Source organism: Montipora foliosa, chromosome 3 (genome assembly GCF_036669935.1).
Source record: "Montipora foliosa isolate CH-2021 chromosome 3, ASM3666993v2, whole genome shotgun sequence".
Classification (NCBI taxonomy): domain Eukaryota; kingdom Metazoa; phylum Cnidaria; class Anthozoa; order Scleractinia; family Acroporidae; genus Montipora; species Montipora foliosa.
In genome coordinates, this window is record NC_090871.1 from 18,740,927 (window position 1) to 18,764,620 (window position 23,694).

At 38.5% G+C, this 23,694-nt stretch overlaps 2 protein-coding genes across 3 annotated transcripts in view; one reads left to right on the forward strand and one right to left on the reverse strand.

Annotated features, from left to right (window-relative positions):
* Window positions 1–449: 449 nt before the first annotated feature.
* On the forward strand, window positions 450–13,423 carry LOC137996990 (uncharacterized). Its single transcript, XM_068842659.1, has 7 exons — window positions 450–679; window positions 2,689–2,889; window positions 5,446–5,501; window positions 6,615–6,793; window positions 7,861–8,127; window positions 9,460–9,685; window positions 10,475–13,423. Exons 1-7 carry the CDS (start codon window positions 450–452, stop codon window positions 10,657–10,659), a joined length of 1,344 nt encoding a protein of 447 aa, XP_068698760.1. The 3' UTR covers window positions 10,660–13,423.
* Window positions 11,715–23,694, reverse strand: part of LOC137996992 (retinol dehydrogenase 12-like) — a 14,264-nt gene continuing 2,284 nt past the window's right edge. Inside the window, exons 2-7 of one of the 2 annotated variants that reach the window (XM_068842661.1) lie at window positions 23,224–23,446; window positions 22,896–22,930; window positions 18,714–18,905; window positions 18,133–18,207; window positions 15,740–15,945; window positions 11,715–13,625 (exon numbers count right to left, since the gene is read on the reverse strand). In XM_068842661.1, coding sequence (XP_068698762.1) covers window positions 13,502–13,625; window positions 15,740–15,945; window positions 18,133–18,207; window positions 18,714–18,905; window positions 22,896–22,930; window positions 23,224–23,446 — 855 coding nt within the window. In that variant the 3' untranslated portion in view covers window positions 11,715–13,501. The remainder of the gene's footprint in view (window positions 13,626–15,739; window positions 15,946–18,132; window positions 18,208–18,713; window positions 18,906–22,895; window positions 22,931–23,223; window positions 23,447–23,694) is intronic. The other variant, XM_068842662.1, reaches the window with a different exon arrangement.

Genomic DNA, 23,694 nt, shown 5'->3' on the forward strand with positions numbered 1-23,694 from the left:
AGTCCAATCTCTCTGCAATCAATTAAACCTCGCTTGTCGAAGAGAGAACAAAGGCCGGGCCTTGTACATGCAGCGAAGCAGAAGCCTCGATCTTTAATTTTTTCGCGTTGTTGGTGAGCATCTCATAGAAATGTAGTGTGCCTTCGCCTGCTTTTCTCTCTGTGCTTTTTCCTTTAATTTTTATGCCATAAAAAAATAGCTTTTTGTAGTCTTGTTATTCTTGCACGGTAAGTAGACGATTATGTACGGGTCATCTTTCATACCCTACAGCTGACTTTTGACATAATACTTCTATTCTTTCTAGAATGTTGGTAGGCGATCGCCCCTAAATTTTTCACTTCCTTGCCTTGCAGGTTTAGAAATTTCAGTTTTAAAGCCACGACCAAAGAGAGCCATCATCACTAAATTATCAGATCGTGTTACGATACCCTCAAGCATCAATATTCGCGATGTCAGATAGCTCAGAACCCTACATTAAATCAGAGGACATAAGCAGCACTTCCTTTACATCATCTGCCTGTAGTGAATTACCGCTCCTCGTAAACAGGAATAATAATCGATGGCTTGTGGCTGTCGTTATTGTCACCAGCCTGATATTTATATGGGGCGTAGCGTCACTTCCTGCTATATTCTACGTGAATGAATTGCCATCTCCCAAGGAACAACACATGAATATGAGGTAAAATGGGACAAAGCTGGTACACTTCTTCTTTTCTTTTCAGTTCCTAGGGCTTTCTGCTAACAGAGGTCTCTTTTCTTGAGCAGGGCTGACCTGGGTAGGGGCAGTCAAAATAATATGAAATGTCACGTGATTATTTGGTCGCTAAGTAACCGCCGCGCATGCTCAATACAGCTGGGTGACGAGTCTCTGTCATATCATATCATATCATATCATATCATATCATATCATATATCTTTATTTATCGTGGGATTTTTAGAGTAGCTTGGTGTAGCTAATATCTCCAAGCATTTGCCCTCCCAACCATGATACATCACAGAAGACAGACCACAACACCGGGAACTACATGCCTTACTCTTTGCGACAAGTGTGCGGGTTCTTTTACGTCCCACAGGATTATGAACATGGAAGGGTGGTGAGACGGGACCTCCGGCTTATCGTCCTTAGCCGAGAAGACTAGAGAGTCTAACCATTTGCAGATGTAATTACAAAGGCAGCACTTTCTCCTCAGTTATTTAAAGACCCTGAGTGTTGGTCCGGCCGGAGTTGAACTCACGACCTCCCGCGTGACAGCCCGGTGCTCAACCAACCGAGCCACCGGTGCGAAACTCACTTTGATCCAACCGCTGTCGACAATCTTCAAATTGCATGCCCCAATGTGAATGATATATACCGGTAATTTGCTGACTGTGACTTGAGCCCGCTGTATCCCACGCATTTCTTTAGTCATTCTGCTGTTGTTAAAGGAGCTACGTCACGGTGTTGGATTTTGAAAAGTTTAGCCTCAATTTATCAAAAAGATCGTTTGTAATCCGTTTCAATCTTCTGCATTCTTCACCATCCTGGCCATGCTTGCATTTATTCTTGTCTCTTTGGTTCTTATCTTCCCTAACAAATTGTTATTTCACTATTTCCCCATTACTTAAATAAATTTTTATGTCTGGTTTTGAACCCACAAGAGCTCCTTTAAGTGAGCCCAAACAACATGATATGTCACATGATTATTTGATCACTTAGTAACCACCGTGCATGCTCAACACAGTGACTTTTGACCCATGGAAGAGATCTCTTTTTCTGTACTCGTCCTCCCAGTGAATGCAAAAGAATAGAGACCTCTGCTAGCAGGGAATACCTAGGGAAAACATTGTCCTTAAATTGAGCAGAACCTCCCCAATGTTTCCCAGGAGCAAGGCAAGAATCACAGGTGATCTGATGTGAAAAATTTTGGATAATTTAATAACTTTTGGAAATACCTAGACTTACGAATGCATTTTTTCAAGTCTCGATGTTAGGTCATTGCCATCAGCCAATAAGAGACTTCTTACCCCAAGTAGTTTAAGGTATCAAGTAACTGCAAACTACCTGGGCCCAATTGTTCAAAAGATGGATAATGCTATCCACTCAATAAATCACTATCCACTGGATAACTCAATTGATTTTGCTAGACTTAAGTGTTTATGCACTGGATAAATCAGCATTATGCATGATACCACTTTTTGAACAGCCAAGGCCTGGTGACTATTGTGTTCTTGTAGCGGCATCATTAAATTAAAGGATGAGGCATATAACAATACACGCCATTCATATGTAAATAAATGGCCGGGTATTTTGCAGTTTAGCCGGTAATCCATTTTTATGTTAAATTTTCAATAGCATGACATTGTGACTACTCCTTACTGAGCCAGTATAGGTTTCAGAAACCAAGCAACAAATTAGGATAAAAATTAAAGGGAACCTCCCCCCTCCTGGGGAAAGGATTGGATAACCTTTCAAAGAATTTTATTTCCAAAACATGCTTCCTAACTATATTTCTCTGGGAGTGAAAACTTAAGAAATGTACACATTGCATTCCTTGCATAATAGTTGTGATTTTTACTCTTTCTGTCTCATTTAACTTACTGTTTAACTATTGTATTATAATGATAATTATTATCATTATGGTAAGCAAAAAGTTGCCCAATAATAAATAAATTCTAGTGATTGTTACTAAGTTTTGTTTCTTTTGATAGTGTCTTGCCACTTCCTGTGCGTCCATGTAACAATCCACTTGTTTGGAATGAAAAGAGGAATATGTGTGAGCCTAGGTGTGCGTGGGTTCAGTTCTCACATACTGAAGCTATTTCTCTGAAAGTGGTTGACAACTTTTCAATCTCTGTTAGCCTTTTGGGCTTTATTCTTATCTTGGCAACGTGGATCAGGATAAAACAGCTGTGAGTTGATGATTTATCAGTATTATTTTGACCTCATGGCATGATTGGATGATTCTTAGTCTCCACTTCATTCTGTAGTATTTTGTCCCCATTTTTTTGTCAATTATTTTAGACTTCCCCTTGCCTTGACTTTCTGTCCCATTGTCTGCGACAATGATCTCTTTTGTATGCTTTTATTTACTGCACCTTTGAACATCCAACACCCTAAATTAAAATTCCAGTCGTTTCGTTTTTCTCTGCCATCAACCACTTGGCAAAACAGATTAGTTTATTAGTCACATCCCACACCATGATAGCCTGGCCTTGCAGGCGGTAATTTGTATTTTGGTCGCCATATTTTAGGTCGCCAAAGTAATAACTTTGGCCAATCAAAAAGGACGGAGACAATCCAGTAAACCAATCAAAACTTGAAGTAATTACACGTAGCTGACACAAAGTGCAGGAAAATGTGCACACGCGAACCACCATTGGTTTTGGTTTCACTTCTGATTGGTTGAAAAAGTGGCACGCGAACTGTGAACCAATCACTCAGAGAAGTAATGCAAAACCAAAGTAATTCGCTAATTACTTTCAACACTCAATTGAAAACCGCTCTATTGGATGGGTGGAAGTAAGAAGATCTTAGTCACCCAGCCCAGACCTATCCCATTCTCTAGCTGCCAATATGGCGTTTGATTCATGTTTCACTGCAACAGCAATATCTACCGCCTATGAGTAGGCTAAGATACTCAGGAAGGGAAAGGCACCCAAGATCCCTGGAGTCCTTTTTCTGACTTATCTAAGAAGTTCAAAGGGCTTCCATTCGCGGGGTATAACACTATGATTAGTTTATCTTGATAATAATTATTTGAATTTTGACTTAAGAATCCAGTGGTTTCCGAGGCCCTCTCACCATAATGTTTGATTCATGTAACAGTGTAACTTAATATTAGGTGAACTTGAAAGGGCAAATAAACTTGAATTGAACTGAATCCACTGTTAAAAAGATGCGATAAAAATTCATGAATACATGAACATTGTCGAAAAACAAATTTGAAGCGTGTAACTTGCAACTGTTTTCCTTGGAACAAAGCTGGGGATTTTAGGACCCCAATTTTATGCCCAAATATGGACAAAAACAAGATTCGAAGCTGCACGCGCGGGAAAATGCACGAACTAAGTTTCATCCAAATAAGGAATTTTTAAACTCAAAAAACCCCAGTTCTGAACCAGAGTTAAACGCTTCAAGGTTTTGAGCTTCTGATACTAACCATATTTTATTGACCTTTATTGATGAATGATCATTGTAGTTACAGGAAAAACTTTAAACCATTGACCCCTGAGAGTAAAACTTAACAGATTTTACTCTGTCTAATGCCAGACAACTTAAAGTGCCCATAACCCCAAAATATTTTTTTCGCTAAAATGAATCTTTGCACCTGTTCGAAACGCATTGCGGCTATTTTTTCTTTTTTCTAACAAATCCTGCCATTTTAGAGGCTTGGAAAGTTGCGAAAATCCAAGCATCTTTTGTTCACGACCGAGTCAGAAAGGGAGTGGGTCTATTCCTGTTTTTACGTCACAATCTACTTTGCATGCATTTTTACAGAGTTAATGCAATGTAAATCAGTTTGTGACGTAAAAACAGGAATAGACCCACTCCCCTCTGACTCGGTCGTGAACAAAAGATGCTTGGATTTTCACAACTTTCGAAGCCTCTAAAATGGCAGGATTTGTTAGAAAAAGGAAAAAAAAGCCGCGATGCGTTTCGAACAGGTGCAAAGATTCATTTTAGCGAAAAAAATATTTTGAGATTATGGGCACTTTAACTCGTCAACTGGGGACATCCTTGGAGGAGGGAATTATGGGTTAAACAGTTTTTGTAAAGAAGCGTAATAAATTCTACTAGGCCATCTTTCATCAAGAAAATTGTTTCGCATGTACTGGTGTCCTGTCAAAACGTACTGTCACCTCTTATATAATTATCATTGGTGTAATTATGGAACCAATTGACCAGCACCCAAATGGTTTGGTAGCTTAGTGGTAGAGCTGTTTGCAGTGATTAATGCATGGTCCTACAGGTTCGAATGATCCCAATGATTCAAGCCTGGGTTTTTCCAGGCTGACCTTTACAACAACGGCTTAAATTGCTCACAATTAACTGCGATGATCTTCTGTACCAGATACTAAACTGTGGCAGGGGAAATAGCATAAATTTTTTTTTTCGTCATATATTTAGTGCCACTTAAGTTAACCAGGATGAGCTTTCATCCAATGGGCTTATTGTGCGACGTACATTAATAAATATTTGGTACGTGACTTAAAAATTCATGCATTCTTGAGTTAATCTTGCAAGCTTTACCTATCCAGAGCACCCTCACAGTTGATAAAAATATTTTTTAATTAAATTATATTACATATTAACTAAAAATTATTTTTATTATTGTGGATATTACACAATAAATTATTATTTTATAGAGAAAGCTGTAAAATGGAAAAAAGGAAAATAATATAAATGACCACATTTTACTTTTCATCCTCTGCTGGAATTTTAATCCTGTTTTGTCTTCTCTGTAGGCGTGCATTTCCTCATGTAATCCCATTGTATATTCAAGGCCTTTCAGCTGTTATTTGTAAGTATCTGGCAATAGCATTGGGTGGGTATGGTTTTGTTCATTAGACCCCAGTTGTTCAATCGATGGATAGCGCTATCCGCCCGGGTAATCAGTATCCGCTGGATAATTGGTTTTGCTAGTGTTTACCTGCTGGTTAGTGATCTATCCGGTGGATAGCGCTATCCATCGTTTGAACAACTGGGGCCAGGTATATATATTAGAGTATATAATTATTGTGGGCCTTAGAACAAGATTCGATGAAGACCAGTTAGCTCAAGACAATCCCAAAACCTTAGCAGGACAATGGATTTCTTAAAGTGTATGTGACAGATTTTTCTTTATTTACTCAAACGAAACATCATGGTTTTGTTAGATAAAAACAATTAGAAAAATTCCTTACCAATTTTCCTTCCGTGTCCTTTAGCGTTGTTGAAATCAGAGTTTTCACTTTTGGTGAGGTACAAAAGCGAGCTAGTGAGGAGACTGGGGATAGCAGAACTGTGAGGTCAAAACAAGGACAAAATTTTTCCATGGCCTGAATTTTCCTTTTTTCTAGATTCAAAAGTTGCTGAAACTGCTTCTGAGATGCATTGTATTTGGTTGCGTTAATGAGATTAGACAGAAGATTATCCCTAAGATTTCCTATGTTCTTGTTCTGACATCACAGTTCTGCTTTGCAATTCAAAAGGCCTCAACATAAACGGTGACCTGAACCAAAGTGCAAATTATGAACTTAGGTTATTGCTAATTCACTTTTACATTATTGGATCTTTGTTCACTATCTCAACCTGGCAATCAAGTCAGGGCTGTCAATATATAATAGCAGCAGATTTTCCTTAAGTTAGTGTCGTGTGCTCTCAAAGAGGAGAGGAGGACTAGGGAGATGCCCTCTCTCCCTAGTCCTCGCTCGCCCAGTTTCTTTCATCCCAACTAATCAAGAGCCTAGAACAGGCTATCCCGCACTGTTACATACCCACCTTCTGCATAATAAACACATTGAAGTCTCCTTTTCCCACCAACTTCTAAAAAGTCAGAAAACTGGTGCACTTCATACTTGAAAATTTTAACCTTAAAATCATTAACACACTGCTGTTTGCAATAAATATCATGTAACAATTCTATTTTCTGTAGGTTTCCTTATTGCAGTGTCAAATGGCATGGGAGGAGAAAAGGCTTTCTGCTCAAGCAAATTTCTCTCCGTGTCTCTTGCAAACCCCACCATGTTTTGCAAAGTGCAAGGGATATTGATGCATTATTGTTTTGTTGCACTGGCTCTTTGGTTTCTTGTTTACACTTTTAATTTAGTCCAGGTACAGTACATATTATAATATTTAAAAATGGATGCATAAGTGGGCTACATAAAATGGAAGAATATTTGAAATAATTATTACAAGGCAGAGTGGTATCTTCATTAACCCATTTACTCCGGGTCAGTGAGACAAGATAAGGCAACCAGTGAATGCCAGATGATTTTACTTGTTAATGGGAGGCAGTTCAGGTGTCAATGGGTTTAACATTCAGTGATAAATAAGGGGGGTTCAACATGCTGCCACATACTTGCTCAAAAAATGTTGAATAACGTTGCACAGACGTGATGCACGGAATAGAGCTGGTCTCTATTTTCATTCACAACATTTGAATGGCTTTTTTCAACATTCAACATGGCATGACACACAGTTCAACATTTGTTGAACAACAGCTGCAAAATTTGTTGATCATCAAATGTTGAACTGTGTGTCACCAGCTTAAAGTCCAGGAATAAGTCATCCTTTAATAGTGGCGACAGTAATAATAATTATTATTATGAGCCTGCTCTGGGTTGTTTGTTCTTTTGGTAATGGGGAGCATTGTGGCAGGAAACTTCTCGTAGAACGCCAAGGAACAAAAAACTAAACTACACACACCCCCATAAGAAACGTGTAAAAAAGATTGGCAAGGCATGAGGTCCGTTTGCCCAATCCTTTGACCATTGAGAAGGGAACATTGAGAAGCATTGAGGAAGAGCAGCAGCTGAGGGCATCAGGTCCATTTGCATCAACTAATTGTAGCTACCTGGTATGTGAGGAATGCCTGGAATGTGGAGTTACATACATGTACCTGGCAGCACATGTACCACAGGTAGCCCAATGAAAGAAAAATCACTTTTGATGTTATCACTTTCCTTTCTTCTGAAGCTTAATTTCCTGAGTTCAAGTGCTCTACTAATGGAGAGACTACAAATAAAATTAATTCAGATCAACTCAAAGGTTTGTTCTCACACTGAAGTAGCCAAGAGCACATTGGTTGAGAGCTAACAAACTCCAGTCATGCATGGGAGGAATGGAGCCTGTTGACAGCTTACAAGTCTTCTGCAGTATTTCTTTTCTTATTTTTTCAGATGGTTTATTCTGATAGCCTTGTGAGCCTGCGTGGTCACAGAAACAAATTGGTACACATTGTTTCCTCTTTAACTTGCTGGTTGTTTCCATTTGTTCCCATTGGTATTGTGCTGGGTTCAAAGACTACGTCCTATGCTGTTGTGAACTTGCGATTCTGCTATCCCAATGGATCTGACATTGCATTCTTCACAACACCTTTCATAATAGAAGTAGCACAAGGAGTTGGGTGTACTTGCTTGCTTGTGGTTGTTTACAAATTGTTCATGGTAAGTTTAAGATTAGGTTAATAAAAATATTCTTGCAATATTCTGTACCTTGAGTTATTGTCTTTGCTAATTTTTTTACATTTTTAAGACTTGAGGTCTTGTCATACATGTAGGTTTGAGAACGTGAAATTTCCAAAAATCATTTTCTTGCAGAAATATAAACATGATGACTTAGAGTATTGATTTGCAGAAGATTTAAGTCCATCCAATTTTGTAAAAGCCGTGAAAAAAGCACATTAATAATTATTTTGCCTGGCAGAACTTTGCTTGATTGGCATTTTCCCTGCCTTAGAATATTGCCCAAGGGTTGCCCTTTTACAGAGCTAAAACATTACTAAAAAAGCTTTTGTCCCATTCAGCTCAAATTTGCTGGACTGTTTTAATACAGTTCAATGTACAAAACAATGTCAGCATTTGAAATTTTTTTGGAGTGTTTTGGTTTTATACCATACTCAGTTTAATTCCCGGCCAAAAACACCATTTTCAACTTTGATGGAAGATAAAAAATGCAAGATGCAACATATCATATTGTTGACACCGTTTAGCTGAAAATCAATTGCTTAACAAAATTTCAGGGTCGATCCTCTAGAACACATGTTGGACTACCTGTTTTTGCCTTGAGAACCTAACATAAAAAAAATAACGTTCAAACAAAATAATTCCTTTTTGGAATCAAAAATACATTCAAGGAGCAGTGAAATGATATTTCATTCTCATAGCATAAATACTGGCGAATTGGGAAAGTTTTAAAAAACTGACAGCTGGAACCTACAGTGTATGACGAGACCTTAATAAGCAATGACAAGAAATCAACGTAAACTGTACCTATTTGTGCTCTTCTGTACAGACTCTTTCTTTCTTTGGTGTTATCTATATCATTCACTTAGATTTACATGAAGTTGCATCAGATGTAAGCGTTGATAATAACAGCCAAATTATAATGATAATATTGAAATTATTATTCTGTAGCACCTCTAAATTCTCTTGTCAGAACTGGTATAAACAAGTTTATTATACTCTCAACAGAATATCATGTTTCTGATTGGTCAATGACTAATGCATAAATAGGTCATAGAGTGCAATATGGAAGTCCCTATGGAAATACAGAAATGGTGTAATTTTGTTGAGTATTATAAGAAATAAAAAATCATATGAATTAAGTTGCTCATCCATTTCATGATTTATAGTCACTCATGATGTTTTGAAAGCTCTCTCTCTTTCAAAGCATTACTCATGCTAATCATGAAATGCACTTGCATTCATGTGATTTCCCATATTTACATGTACCAGTTATGGTGCGTGCCCTTGATTGGTATTTCCTTATGGTTCCAGCTTCGTGATGTCTCCATGGTCACTGGTGAGCAAGCTGAATTGCGCCAGAAGAAGATGATGAAAGTTGTTAAGCGACTGGTGTTTCTGATGTTCGCATATGCTGCTATAATGGCACTTTCCTTTACTCCTCTTTCTGTATTACAGCGTCATGCAAAACTGCTTGAATTTTATATCAAGCAGTACTTTGGTTGTTTGATGTATTTCACCCCACCAAAGTGTCCCAAGAGTAAGTACTTTAAGCTTAAAAAATTACTTTTGTGATGGCTATATAACCAACAGGCTTTTGTTAGCATACAGCTTTACAATCAGTTGTTTTTTACAAAAAAAGAGGTCAACAGCCTACCACATTTTTGTTATAAGTACATTGAGTGGTCAAAATCGAGCAACATTTATCTACTTTTACCCTTTCACCTCCAAGAGGTTCCCCTTGATAACTGAAATTTGACAAGACAAGATGGCTGACTACAGTCTAAGGGAACCAAATTTAAAAGGCTCCTTTTTCTTATAGCTTTTACCATGTGGTAGGGGTGGGTGCCCCTCCAATGCCACTGCATGTACAACTTGTCCAAAATTTATAATATCGCTACTCGCTTTACACAAGTGGATGAAAAGATTAGTATGAGGTGATGTGTGAGTATTAAATCTGTAAGTGGCACTGCTGTGAGAGAAAAGGTTAACTTTCCTGTTAACTTTCCCAATGATGTCTGGAGTAAACACCATCAATTTACAACCCATCTTCAAAAGTATTGCCTTCCAGCATCAAAATTCATTCAGCTAGAATTAGGTCAAATAAATTAAACAAATTCTTTAAACATAACCAAAAAAACTTCTGAATAATTGTAGTTGACAGTTTTGATTCCTAACAGCCATCTTTTTCAGAACTAAGCAGGCTGTCACGCATCGATACTGTCAACAACTATTCTGAAAATTTTTTGGCTATGTTTAAAGAATTTGTTTAATGTATTTCCATTCCAGAATGTTGATATTCTGCTATTACTCATGTATTTCTCTACAGCCTATCAGAAGTACACCTTCACTCCCATCTTCATTGTATCATATCTGACCTCTGCATTTTTTGCACTGACTACTATGTTTTTCCTGGCATTCAACAAGCAGTCACGTAAACTTTGGACCTTCTGGTGGAAAAGACTAGCAAGCTGCTGCTGTGGAGAGCCCACCAACATAACAGTGAACACTTAACTGATCATTATTTCATTATTCATATGCAATCTTAACCCATTGACACCTGGACCGCCCGGGACCCCCCCCCCCCCCCTTCCCCCCTACCCCCTTCCCCCTTCCTATTGGCGAGTAAAATCATTAAAATCATCTGTTTTAGTCCCACTCCCAGCCAAGGAGTCAATGTGTTAATTTATTTTAAATATTATTACTAGTGATAAATAAATGACGAGAAGAGATCATTACGGGGATTTTTCAAAATGTGAAATAAATGGTTGATACAATATTAACCAATTGACTCCTTGACACCCTAGGACACCCCCGGTTGATGATTAAAATCGTCAACTGGGATTACACTTATACTTAATGATATTTGGTTAGGTATTAGTGTAGCTTTAATATAAATTAAGCAGTAATGTTAGGTCCTTATTTTTTAAGCCTTTTAAGGTTTAAAAAAGTAAGGACCAAAAAAAGATGACAAGCGACCAAAATTGTAAAAATTTTTGGTCCCTTTTTATCTTGCGTAGTTCGGAGATACTAGCACTATGTGCTACTCTACAATCCGAAATAAAATAAAGTACAATGTATGTATGTATGTATGTCTAGCATTAGACAGAGTAAAATCTGTTAAGTCTTACTCCCAGGTGTCAATAAGTTAATGGAGGGGACGTGCATTTTGGCTGATTAACTAAGGTAAAATTAGAAGAGAAAATATGTCACCTGATACCTCATGAATTCAACGAATAGTTTTTTAGTGGACTTTGCCCCTGAGGGGTTACTCATCATCATCATCATCATCATCATCATCACGGATCAGTAAAATTACCTGGCTTTGGATGAAAATCTTCCAAGTGTCATTCTTAGGAGTGAAAGGGTTATAGAATTTACAATAATATTAGTGGTATCACTATGATGGTTCTAATACATTATTTTCGTAATTATTGGCCAATGGTTCAACATTTACTTTTGTAAGAACATAAATTTTGAATGTTTATTACTTTTACGTTGTTTAAGTTGAATAGAACATAAATGATCACAGATATTCAATATGTTTAGAACAATCTAAATACAAAAACTCTTAGAAATATTTTTTTAATGAAATTATCCTAACGATAATATTATTTGTACTTGATATTTTTCTAGTGTTTGTTGAAGATTTTTTTAAAAACATATGTTTTATTATTACTGCTGCTTCATGACACTATATGAAATGCTGTGATCTTAGCTGCATATAAACCTGAAAAGAAATTAGGTTTGAAGGGAGCAAATAATTGTTTAAAACGCTAGGTGATAGATCAACCAAATTGCAACATTTCTTGACAAAAAGAAAGTAACAAGATATCTTTAACCTTTTTGGTAACAAGGAAAAAGGACAAAAACTCATCAATATTATTTTGAATGTTTATTGCCATTGAAAGTATCATGGAAAAGCACCAAACACTTAAAAGTTATGATAAAAATGCTCCAAATTAGCTGTTTAGGGAGTTTACAGGCATGCCACTTAATTAAAATCTGAAAACACCCCATTTAAATGAAACATGACATGGTAAAGAGATGGAGACGTACGTGATCCGAGCGCTCATCTGGACAATAATTATTTAGGCAATCCTCTCAAATATACGCTAAAAAAGATTCAAACCCATGACCTCTGTGATACCAGTGCAATGCTCTACCTACTGGGCTAAAAAACTGACCGACAGTTGGCCCACAGCTTTTTCGGGGAGCTCTTCACAATTACCAAAAAGCCAATTATTTGTCCTTCCTCAAGTCCTTTCATAGGAACACATTCACAGCCCAACAAATTGACCCACTCCCAACTGTGTGGCTTCATAGCTCAAATTTTTTATTATAATAATTAATTTACTGGTAGAGCATTGTGGAGGTTATAGGTTCGGTTCCTGTTGAAGCCAACTGAATTTTCAAGGTGTCTATATTAGAGACAATAATTATTATTATTGCTTAAATTGTCCAGATACATGTAACAACAAGGATCACTTCTCCCCTTCATCTATAGCCCATACTTCAAATAATATTTTATACATTTACTGTATTTCATTACACAGTAGAGGAAGCGACATGGCCTGGGTTCCTCAAAGCATGGTTAGCGCTAACTGGCGTTAAATACCATGGAAACCAAAAGGTTTTTATACCTCTTAACCAACGGTTAGCGCTAACCAGGCTTCCAGTAACTGGCCCCAGGTGGCTATTTTACAAAGCATTAAAGCCTTGAATTTAGAAGACAAATACACAGAGCAACTGCTCTGGACCAGGTTTGTTGCCATGTTAATGATCACAAATGCGACATAAGTTGAAAGGAAGAATTTATTAATTTATCAATAATTATAGATACCATAATCCATTTACCCGCCTATAATGTATTGAAAAATACATAGTAAAGAGTACATCTAGCCAGACTGCAGAAATGAATTCCAACTTTTAAGATGAAACGGTAAAAGTGAAGAACAACTCCCCTAAACTGACTGTCAGCCAATAGGCAGCCGTCTGACCTATCAGCGATCTTTTGGCGATATGTCTGGAAGAGGGAATGTGATTTTCACAAAAATAGTGCTTTAAACAACATTAGCCTGTTATTCAAACTTCAGGATTCAGCATCCAGCAATTTATTGGTGCATGCGTAGTGCTGACACATTTAGCAACTACAATGTGGTGATTGATGAAAACTTTTAACTAAATTTTATGAATGATTTATTAATAAAGATCTAAGTTCTAGCATGGCAAGGTGTGAATTGCAGACTATGAAAATAAACTTGTTTATTTAATTAAATTGTTGAAGGACAAGATATACATGTAGTTCATTTTGTTGTTTTCCGTATTGCTACCAGAGTATTTCAAAGAAATTTCCTCATTCTGTGGCTTTCACCTCTGAGGATCCACTCAAACCAAGATCCGACAAAACACTTTCAGCCACAAATCCCTTTAAGCACTCTATGGAGTAGTTCCAAAGCTTTTCTTGCTCTTCTTCGTTCCTAAAGGTACAGAAATCCATAAAATGAACTGAGGTAAATAACCTCCAACAATGTTTTTACCAAGGGGCATCTGATGAGGATCAGTTGTTTTCAATCTATTATTCACAATCGTTAAATTAAGTGAAGCTATGATCCTTGCAGTTAGGAATGCAATTTTTAGCAATTGTATAGAGAAGGCTGAAAATTTCAGCACTTCAACAGGGTTTGAACCCACAACCTCCTGATGCTGGTGCGACGCTCTAACCAACAAAGCTATGAAGCCACTGATGTTGAGATCATAGCTTCACTTTGCTTGATACCTGCAATTCAATGTATGTCTTTATTCATTTCATACATCATTTCGTCCATAAAATTATTAATTATCATGGGTTTAATATCCTTATGGAATGGAGGACTACTCTTAGCTGAAAATAGCTCTCTGGAAGCTGGTCAATAGGCCATTTGCATGATGGCAAAATTTACTACCAAGAGTACCTTGAGGAGGCAGTGTGGCCCAGTGGGAAGAGCACTTGCCTTGAAATCCGGAGATCCCCGGTTCAAGACCCGCTCTGACCACTTATTGAATTTGGTCCTGGTAGTCCCTGGTTCAACATCCCAGCTGCACTTGTAAAAAGCCAACTGGTTTGCCTCATACCAGTTGGGATTTTTAACAGTTGTTGCTGTTCTGTTCTGTTGTTTCATTGTGTTTCATTGGCCCTGAAAAGCCCCTATGGTGAGTGGTCAGTTAAGTAACTATGTATATGTATGTACCTTCATCAAAGAGACAAATTTTACAATTATAATTTATACCTGTTTTTACCAGATTTTTTTTAACAATACAAAAGAAAACACTTGTATCACAATAGAGTTCAATTCTTTACATGCAAGTACTGGTATTGATGTTTAAGATGTATTGTGCCTGTGGGAAGCATACGAAACCAGCTGCTTAGCGACAGGCAAGAGGACAATGACTCTTGCAACTGGAGCATGACCTTTTTGAGCCCTGTGACCAGTGAGACGCATTGTCCATTTGGGACTTAGATAAACAACCTACAGTAGCTCCTCATGAGTTCTTGTAGCTCAATATCCAGAAAGAGCATCCAACTGGTGTTATGTAGGTCATGGTTCGAATACTGCCTAGGCCTCTGATTTTTCAAAAATTTGGTTTTATCAACGGAGTTGATAATGTAAATTGGCCACCATACAGAGATTTTAAAAGCTGACGTTTCGAGCGTTAGCCCTTCGTCAGAGCGAATGAGGACAATGACTCTCATTCGCTCTGACGAAGGGCTAACGCTTGAAACGTCAGCTTTTAGAATCTCTGTACGGTGGCCAATTTACATTATCAACTCCGTTGATAAAACCAAATTTTTGTATACTACTTCCCCACCGACCCTTTCATTCTCTGATTTTTCAGTTGCCCTTTCACTCATCACCAAGCTTAAGCAGCAGTGCTCAATCCCTGAGCAGGTCCAGTATAAAATGTTCACTATTTCTTAACTACAAAATCAACTATCACAGTTTACAAGGTAGTGCTTATTAAGCCAACATTAGCCCTAGACATGAAAAAGGGGCCCAAGCCAGGGGTGGATCTAGTTGTGGTGAGAGCCTCCCCATACCCCTGCCCCACTTGAAATTTCACGTTAGTCTACGTGCTGCTTACAGCATTCTGGGGGTCTTTGCGAGCAAAACGTGAGGCTTCAAAAGAAAAAAATTGGGATGGTTTTTTAAAAACGATCTCAGGAAATGATATCATAACAATAGTGCCAAACAAATTACATGTATTCACAGAGTATTTTATTACCATTCTATAGTTGAGTTGCAAATTAAATAAATTTGCTTTTTCTTATTAAATATTTTAATGTATATTTATCTTACATAAACTGTATTTAAAATACCGGTAACAAGAGCTCTACAGCTGAAGTAAAGTAAGACCAATTGATGTACAATACCACCGGAAACACAGTTATAGATCATTTTAAAAAATGAAGAAAAATGGGGGGCCAGAGGCCCCCTCCCTAAATCCGCCCCAGAAAGTAAGGAAGAGAAAAGCTCTGACCAAGGTAGGAATCAAAACCAATACCTTAGGATCAATTTAGATCACTGTTGCTCTACCAAACGGGAGCCTTTCTTACCTAGCCAATTTGGATGGCTGGGCTGCTTTGCAATTGATGTAATAAACACCACTGACTCCTGCCAGTTCAGGGTTAACGGCACAGTTGATGGTTGTAACTGCTCCCTCCTTCGGTGATTTTGCCAAACCCAAGGCTTCAGACACACGAAGACCAAATTTCAACATGGTGTAGTCTTGATTTAAACGTCTAGCTATTTCAGTTGAAACCTTTTAAAACAAATGATTGTACTTGGTACAGTAGTTACGCATTCCAAGGAGGCATGAATCAGATGAAAAGAAAAAATTTAGTCAAACTTCAGAAAAAGATAGCTGTATGTAACTAAGGAATCACCAACACAACATCATAACTTTTAAGTTGTGATGTTGCGTTGGTTATTGTTTGATGCTTAATAGCATCATTAAATTTGACCAGAAATTGGAGTTCTGCAAAATGACAATAATAATTGACACTTTTTGTTATTACCGGTACTTGCTATCCAAAAGCTACGCAGGATATTTTGCTCACACTCTTCAAAAATGAGTGCAACACATACACAATAGACTGTATGACTGTATGAAGAAGAAGGCCTGAATATAATGTCAACCCCAGAAAATTAAATGAAGAGATGTATTTTCTCAATGGTGACACAACGGCATGTCTATTCCAGGGGTAGGGGGTGGGGATAGAGGGTGAGGGGTACCATAGCTGAAACAACCCAAACCTTTACAAAAATGCTAACCCTAGGCTTAAGCATTATCTATTTAGCATAGTGTTTAGGCCTAAGGTTAGCATTTTTGTAAAGGTCTCCAGGGGTTGTTTCAGCTATGGTAGCCTTCATCCCCTACACCCCACCCCCTAACATCACATCTCATCCCCTACCTCACCACCTACCCCTTATTGTAAGAAAAAACAATAAACCACAGCATTTGAAGAATACAATTTTACCAACCTCATGGTGGGAAAAGTCCCTCCCAATCCTCTTGCGTGCCACACTATAGAATAATAAAATTACGCAATGTGTGTATTCAATACCCCTCGCCCCCACCCCTGGAATAGACATGGCATGACTCAAAGATACCACCTCTCAGGAAGCGCAGGTCAGAAACCAACAGCTCGCAGGGTGTTGAAGGAGTCAAACCCACAACCTAATCCTACTTCTAGTCTGGGTGACAGTTGTACCACTCACTGAGCTTCAAGGAGACTATGGGAGCATCAAATTTAACATTTGTCATCTTCATCACAACAGAGAGAATGCACAATTTCAACAATTTCAGTCCTAGCAGAACAGCACGAAAACAATACTAAATCATTATTAGAATAATTTATACTAAAACAGTGATGGCATTGAAGGCACCCCGTACCTCCCCACCCAGGGATATGTCGAGTACCCCCCCCCCCCCCCCCCCGGGGAAGGCACCCTCTGATTGGCTACTCAAACTCCGAATATTTGCTCTTCATCTCCGAGCAACTCGCGCGGGATTTGCGCCTGAAAATATTGTAATCGTTGCTGGAATGAATGAGTTAAAATCATCTTTTTTAGCTATATTATCTCACTGATTTAGTATTAAACTAAAACAACTATTCACCTGAGTGTCAGTGGCTAGTGGTGGATATTTACCTCGCCACTTCGCAGTTTCATAATTTTGTAGACATCCACCTCTAGCCACCTCCACTTTGGTGAATAGTTGTAAATTATCACATGAACCTAGTTTAATGCAGCTGTAGCTCCCATGAGTCTCTGATACATGTAGCTCAGTAGTAAACATCTAAACTATAGTAATAATTATTGGATGGTCACTGCAAAGGATTAAAAGTCAGATTTTTTTTTGTCAGAGTTCCCAAATCGCAACCCAAATCTACATCTCTTGGGTTCATACTGCTTAAATTTTTTTTTTAAATTTCATTGTTTGGTCCTGTGGAGTGAGTGCAGACACCTAGTGAAGGCTCAAACTAATACACTTTCCTTTCTTACCATGTATACAATTAGATGAATAGAAAAAAGTCAAAATGCTTTTTATCTTCCCATCATTTTATCAGGGCTTATTTGCTCAGCTTGGTACAATAACCTAATACTTAGCTTGCCACAACTCACCCTGCCTCATTCCATGTGTACTTAGGACTTTGAGATCTATGACGGCGATGTCAACAAAAACGTCATGGAAATTGCCAGTTTTTGTTTCTCAGTTTTTTTGGTTGGTAGTATACCTGTCATAACTATTTTTCCAGTTTGTTGATCCTTTGCAAACTAGTCCCACAACCTACCCAATTAATTTGGAGGAATTTTGGAGTAAAAGCTAGGTGTTCAAAATAGGATGATATTTTTTACCGTCAGTATTAAATAGGTAGTTTCAACTCATGACTGAGCCCTAATTAGCACATCTATGAGTATTAACAATGGAAGATAAATGACATACCACTCCGGGATGGAGAGCACAGAAGGTTACTTCTTTTGAAGAAAAATGGTTGTGAAGATAATACATGGCCATAATCTGGGAGGTAAATAAAACTAGAGTAATCACAGAGTCAAAGCGCTCAACACCAACTGAAGCTAGAAAACCTAGAAGAATTTCCACCTACTCCGCAATTTTTTAAGAGGAATGGAAAAGGGTGTCCAACTTTTCCCATCTAAAACATGTGAAACTACATTTTACGATATCCTTTACAGGCCATAATGTGCTAAGGGAGGGGAAGAGCTGGATATTAGTCTTTAGATCAGGCCATTTACCCACACGAGCACCTACCAAAACTCCACCCGTTGCTCCCAGTGAGACCCTAAAACTGTGCCACTCATTTTAATATTGGCACTACATATCATTTAAAAATGCTGTGCTCTCAAGAATTCAAATAATATTATGTAACTGTGAAAGTTTTTCTATGAGCTATAACACTTCACATTCACACCAACAGCTTTGTCACATACCTTTTCCAGTATCAAATAACTGCAGCTTTAATTTTACAAGACTAGTGTACTCCCTAACAGTCAAATAAAACCTACCATAAAAAGTTTTGAACTTGAATAACATGTTACTGAGCTATAGCTTTGTTGGCCTTGAATGTTCTCTATGTTTAACTTTCTTTGCCATGTCTCCATCAAACTGGAGACGAATACGACCCTGACATCTGGTCCAGACATTTTCATCAAAGGAAGCAAATTCAGTACCAGAAGAAGATGACTCAAGTAATTCACCTGCAAAATGGTTAAAAGGCCATTATAGACTATGATTCTGTGAGTATGTTTATTTTGGGTTACAAACTGAAGACTTTAATCAAAATGAATAAAAATTAATCATCTGCAGGTTGTTTCAACGTGAAAATAGTTTTTTTTCCAAACATCCATTTGTTGGTTGGATGGTAATCATGGTTGACATGATTTTTGCTGAAGGCATGTTCAAAGATTAATACTACTACTACTACTAACTACAATTACTACTACTACTACTAATAATAATAATACTAACAACAACAACAATAATAATAATAATGATAATAATAATAATAATAATAATAATAATAATATGGGATTAAGCAATGCATGGAAAATATCCTACTAGTCTAAGAGGCAGATGTGGATTCTCACGCAACCCACAAATGGATGCTTAAGACAGACACCGAAGCCCTCCTGGTTGCAGCCCAAGATCAAAGCTTGGCAACAAGATCAGTTAACAATGAACTACATGAATAGATGCTATGTGTAGACAATGCAACTACGATGAACAAACTCATTGTCTCTGGCTGCTCTGAATTAGGAAAATGTAAGTATCTAGAGGGACATAACAAAACCACTTCTTACATCCATTGGAAAATTCACAAAAAGTATGAGATCAAAGTGATGGACAAGAGGTGTGAGCATGCACCTAAAACAGTCACAGAAGATGGAAAAGAAACTAAGCAGTACTGGTATTCCCTGGGAGATTCCAGTTCATACCAACCAAACAATAAAATCCAACAGGTAAGATATTATTGTCAAAGATCAAGAGCGGAAAACATATCTGTTAATTGATCGATGTGGGTATCCCTGCCGAACGAAATAGATCTGTTAAAATGGTGGAAAAACTCTCCAAATAGAAATCGGGAGCACTTGGGCAAATCAAAACCGACTTGAAAAAATATGTTGAGGCAATATAATCCCTCAAAACATCAAGGACCTACAGAAGATCAGTTTGCTAGGAAATTCTCGTGTTCTAAGAAAGACACACTCCTTGACGCAGACATACATTGGCTTGATGCAAAAGCGCTGAGGAGTATTCGGACCTTCCCCTCCCTCCAACATTGTTCCTAACTAAGGAAACTGGAAGTTTCCTGGCAAAATGGGGTGTAAGACTGACAGGCAAGGAAATAATAATATGTAATAATAATACCAACAGAGAGGCACCAAAGGTTGCTGTAGCTGCATGATTGACAATCTAATGATAGACAGAATGGTGACTCTAGACTGTCACAGGGGTAAGAGATCTAAGCATGGCTTGGGTAGACATAGGAAAGCCTATGATTTGGTTGACCATACTTGCAATTTGGTTGGCTGAGGTCATGAGCAATCATCGCTTTCCTAAGTGGTTATGCTGGCTGAATACCAAGATTGTTGCTGTGACGAAGCAGGGGCCTGAGAGCTCCCATTCAATCCGGTTTATGAAGGGGCTTCCTCAAGGCGATGCCCTCTGTCTGCACCTCTTTACCTTGTGCCTAAGCCCAGCATCCTATAGGAGCCATCGAAGGGTATAAGCTTTTAAAGCCTATAGGCACAAAGGTAACTCACCTGTTATATATAGACGATCTTAAGGTGTTCACGTCAACTGAGGTCAAGCTGAACAGAGTTCAGAGTTCAGCAGTGAAGACGAAGCTGGACCAGTCATCAAAGGTTGAAAGTCAAGCCATGGACCAGTTATAAGTTCTTAGGAGTTCAAGAAAGAGTGACACAAGATGAAAAGCTGGCACTTGAATGCACAGCAAAGGTGTATCTGAGAAGGTTATCAGTGACATGGTCTAGCCCGCTGTCAGATATCAACTGCGTAAGAGCCAGCAGCCAGTTCGCAATGCCAGTGCTAACCTACCTAATGTGGACCCAGCACTGGTCAATCACGGAACTGCGGGTTATCGACAGAGAGGCTAGAAAGATCATCTGTGAAAACGGTGGGAAGCATCCCCTCAGCTTGACGGCAGTGATGTATTTGGCAACAGAGAAAGGCGGATGTTGGTTGCACTCCATTGAGCATGGATAAAAGTTAACGATGATCAAGGCGGCAATGAAGCTTTGTCAGAACACAGATCCCCCTGTAAGGGCAGTACAACAGTTTGAAGAGAGGGTGGTAGAGAAGGGACAGATGTTGCTGATGAAGGAAGCGCACAAGTTTGTGGAGGAACTAGACAGCCTGTCTTTGGAGTACCATGAACCATGGTGTTGGTATGTAAGCGATCCTGAGACAGAGATCATCAGGCAAAATCTGAAAGAACATCTCAAGAAGGCAGATGTCGGTGGCTCAGTTGGTTGAGTACTGGGCTGCCATGCGGGAGGTTGTGAGTTTGACTCCAGCCGGACCAACACTCAGGGTCTTTAAATAACTGAGGAGAAAGTGCTGCCTTGTAATTACATCTGCAAATGGTTAGACTTTGAAGTCTTCTCGGATAAGGACTATAAACCGTAGGCCTGGTCTCACAAATATCTTCCATGTTCATTAATTCCCTGAGGGACGTTACAGAACCCACGCACTATTCGAGATGAGTAAGGGATGAAGTTCCTGGCATTGTGGCTGTCCTTTGTGAGTATATGGGTGGGTGGGTATAGCAGGTCCACATCAGCTGAATAGCTGCCAAAACTTCAGTCTGCTCAAACAAATAAATAACAAACAAAGCTGAAAAAGAAGATCAATGAGGAGAGGTGGCACAGACAGCTCCTGCAGGATAGATGACAGGACAGTGCGCTAAGCCAGAGCGGATGCTTTGCTTGGCTGCGAGACTGGACATGTGCTCCTACATGTACCCATACCATCGATGGGGTAATGGAGCTCTATGAGCGGCAAACAGAGTGGATGCTCAATTTGTGGACCACGAGACTAAGAAGATGCGGGCTTTGGAGATGTCCTGTCCATGGATAGAGCATCAGGAAAAGAAGTCTGAGGAGAAGACAGCTAAAATTAATAAGGGCCTTTGTGATTTGAGCTGAAAAAGCAGTACCCTGGCTATGACGTTGAACAATGTAACATCATCATTGATGTGCTAGGGAGATGGTCGAGGGATCTAGACCTAACAATGAGGAAGCTCTTTGGCAGCAGGGGCTTTGACGTATTGAGAAGGATGCAGAAGGTGACCATCTCAAGTTCTCTCAACATAGTGAGTGGCCGCCCACCCACCCCGCAAGAGAGCTTGCTCACAGGCTAGAGAACTTTTAAAGCCACCGTTACTTGACTATCCCTGTGAGAATAGCATAGACGCTCAACATAGTTTTAGTATTGGAAACCTCTAGATTGCGTATTAGATTTATATCTTTTATCGTACATTATTTAATTTACTAGGTTTTCCTTTAATAGTTCCTTCAGACTGTATAGGTAATGCTGTGCGAACCCTTTTTGTTCTATTTTAGCATCCATACATTTGTCAACTGCATAATAATTTTAATTATTTATTAATTATTAATAATTAATTATTATTAACAATTAATTATTATTAATAATTAATTATTAATTACTTGAGTGTTTAGCACTGGGGCACTAAATCAGGACACTTGTGTACTGAAATCAAATCAACTCATAAAAATGTAGGTTGGTCCAACTCAATGACAGGCCAACCCACGAATGACTGCTTTGATTGACTGCCACAATGACTTGATTGGGACAGATCTTAGAGAATTCAACCCATTCCCCACTAAAAGTGACACTCATAGATCGTATTCTGTCTAATGCCAGACAATTCTACTCATCAATTGGGAATGCTTCAGGGGTGAAAGGTTAACATATCACCTTCTACTTAGTAGAATAGCTTAATTAATAGCCAGCAAAGCAGGCGTGTTTTTGTTTTGGCCGACACCTTGGATAGCGAGACTAGCAGAGGTTTGAGTGACAATCCTCTACTGGCTCTGTGCTTTCAAAGTGGCAGCCGATTCGAACGTTGTATACCTGGAACAAGCGTCCGCCTGCCAAAAAGCACCTGCTCTGCAGCCTACTTAACAGATGACAAAGCTATATACCTGGAAGTGTGATTCATATCCATCATCTGTCAAAGCTAAAAATCAAATGACCAGAAAAGTATTTAATAACTGTCAAAAATTGTAATTATTACAGACGTATTGGCAGGCAAGCCAGCAGCCAAAACAAAAAACTAAACAATAATATGCAGAGGGAAAATAATGGAATAAAATCCCAAGTAAAAAGTATGCAATCAAGAAACTTGTTGACTTCAGACACCATCTACTTTCAAACATTGCCTCAAATGATCTTAATATTTCTCTTTCATGGGGTCTTTTTTCATAAATCCTGGTTGGCCTCAGAATGCTGTGGCTAGGAAAATGAACATACTCTGATTAGCAAATGCTATCCCCGCATTGCAAACCAGTACATGCAATGGATGGCCAGTCTGTTTGAAAGCTTCCACAAAGTCCATGGTTGACTTAAGGGAGCTTAGATCAAGGTGCATGTACTCCACAAGAAGCTGGTCACTAGAACTCTGGTCCCTGTCATTTTCTTGTAGTGCAGTATTCTTGCTTTCCTTGGCATGTTCTTCCTGCATCTTTTTAATGGCCTTACAAAGAAATAAACTAGGGTAAACAATGGAGATCAGCAAATCAGATCTGTGTGTGTTAATAACCTCTTTTCGTCATTTAATTATGGCAAATAAAATTTTTAGGGCTATGTCTTTTTATTTACCCCAACATACTATCAAGTAAACTGTTCCCAATGACATTATATACATGCATATATTTAACCCGATGGACCCCTGGGAGTGAGACCTAATAGATTGCACACTGTCTAAAGAAAAACAATTTTACT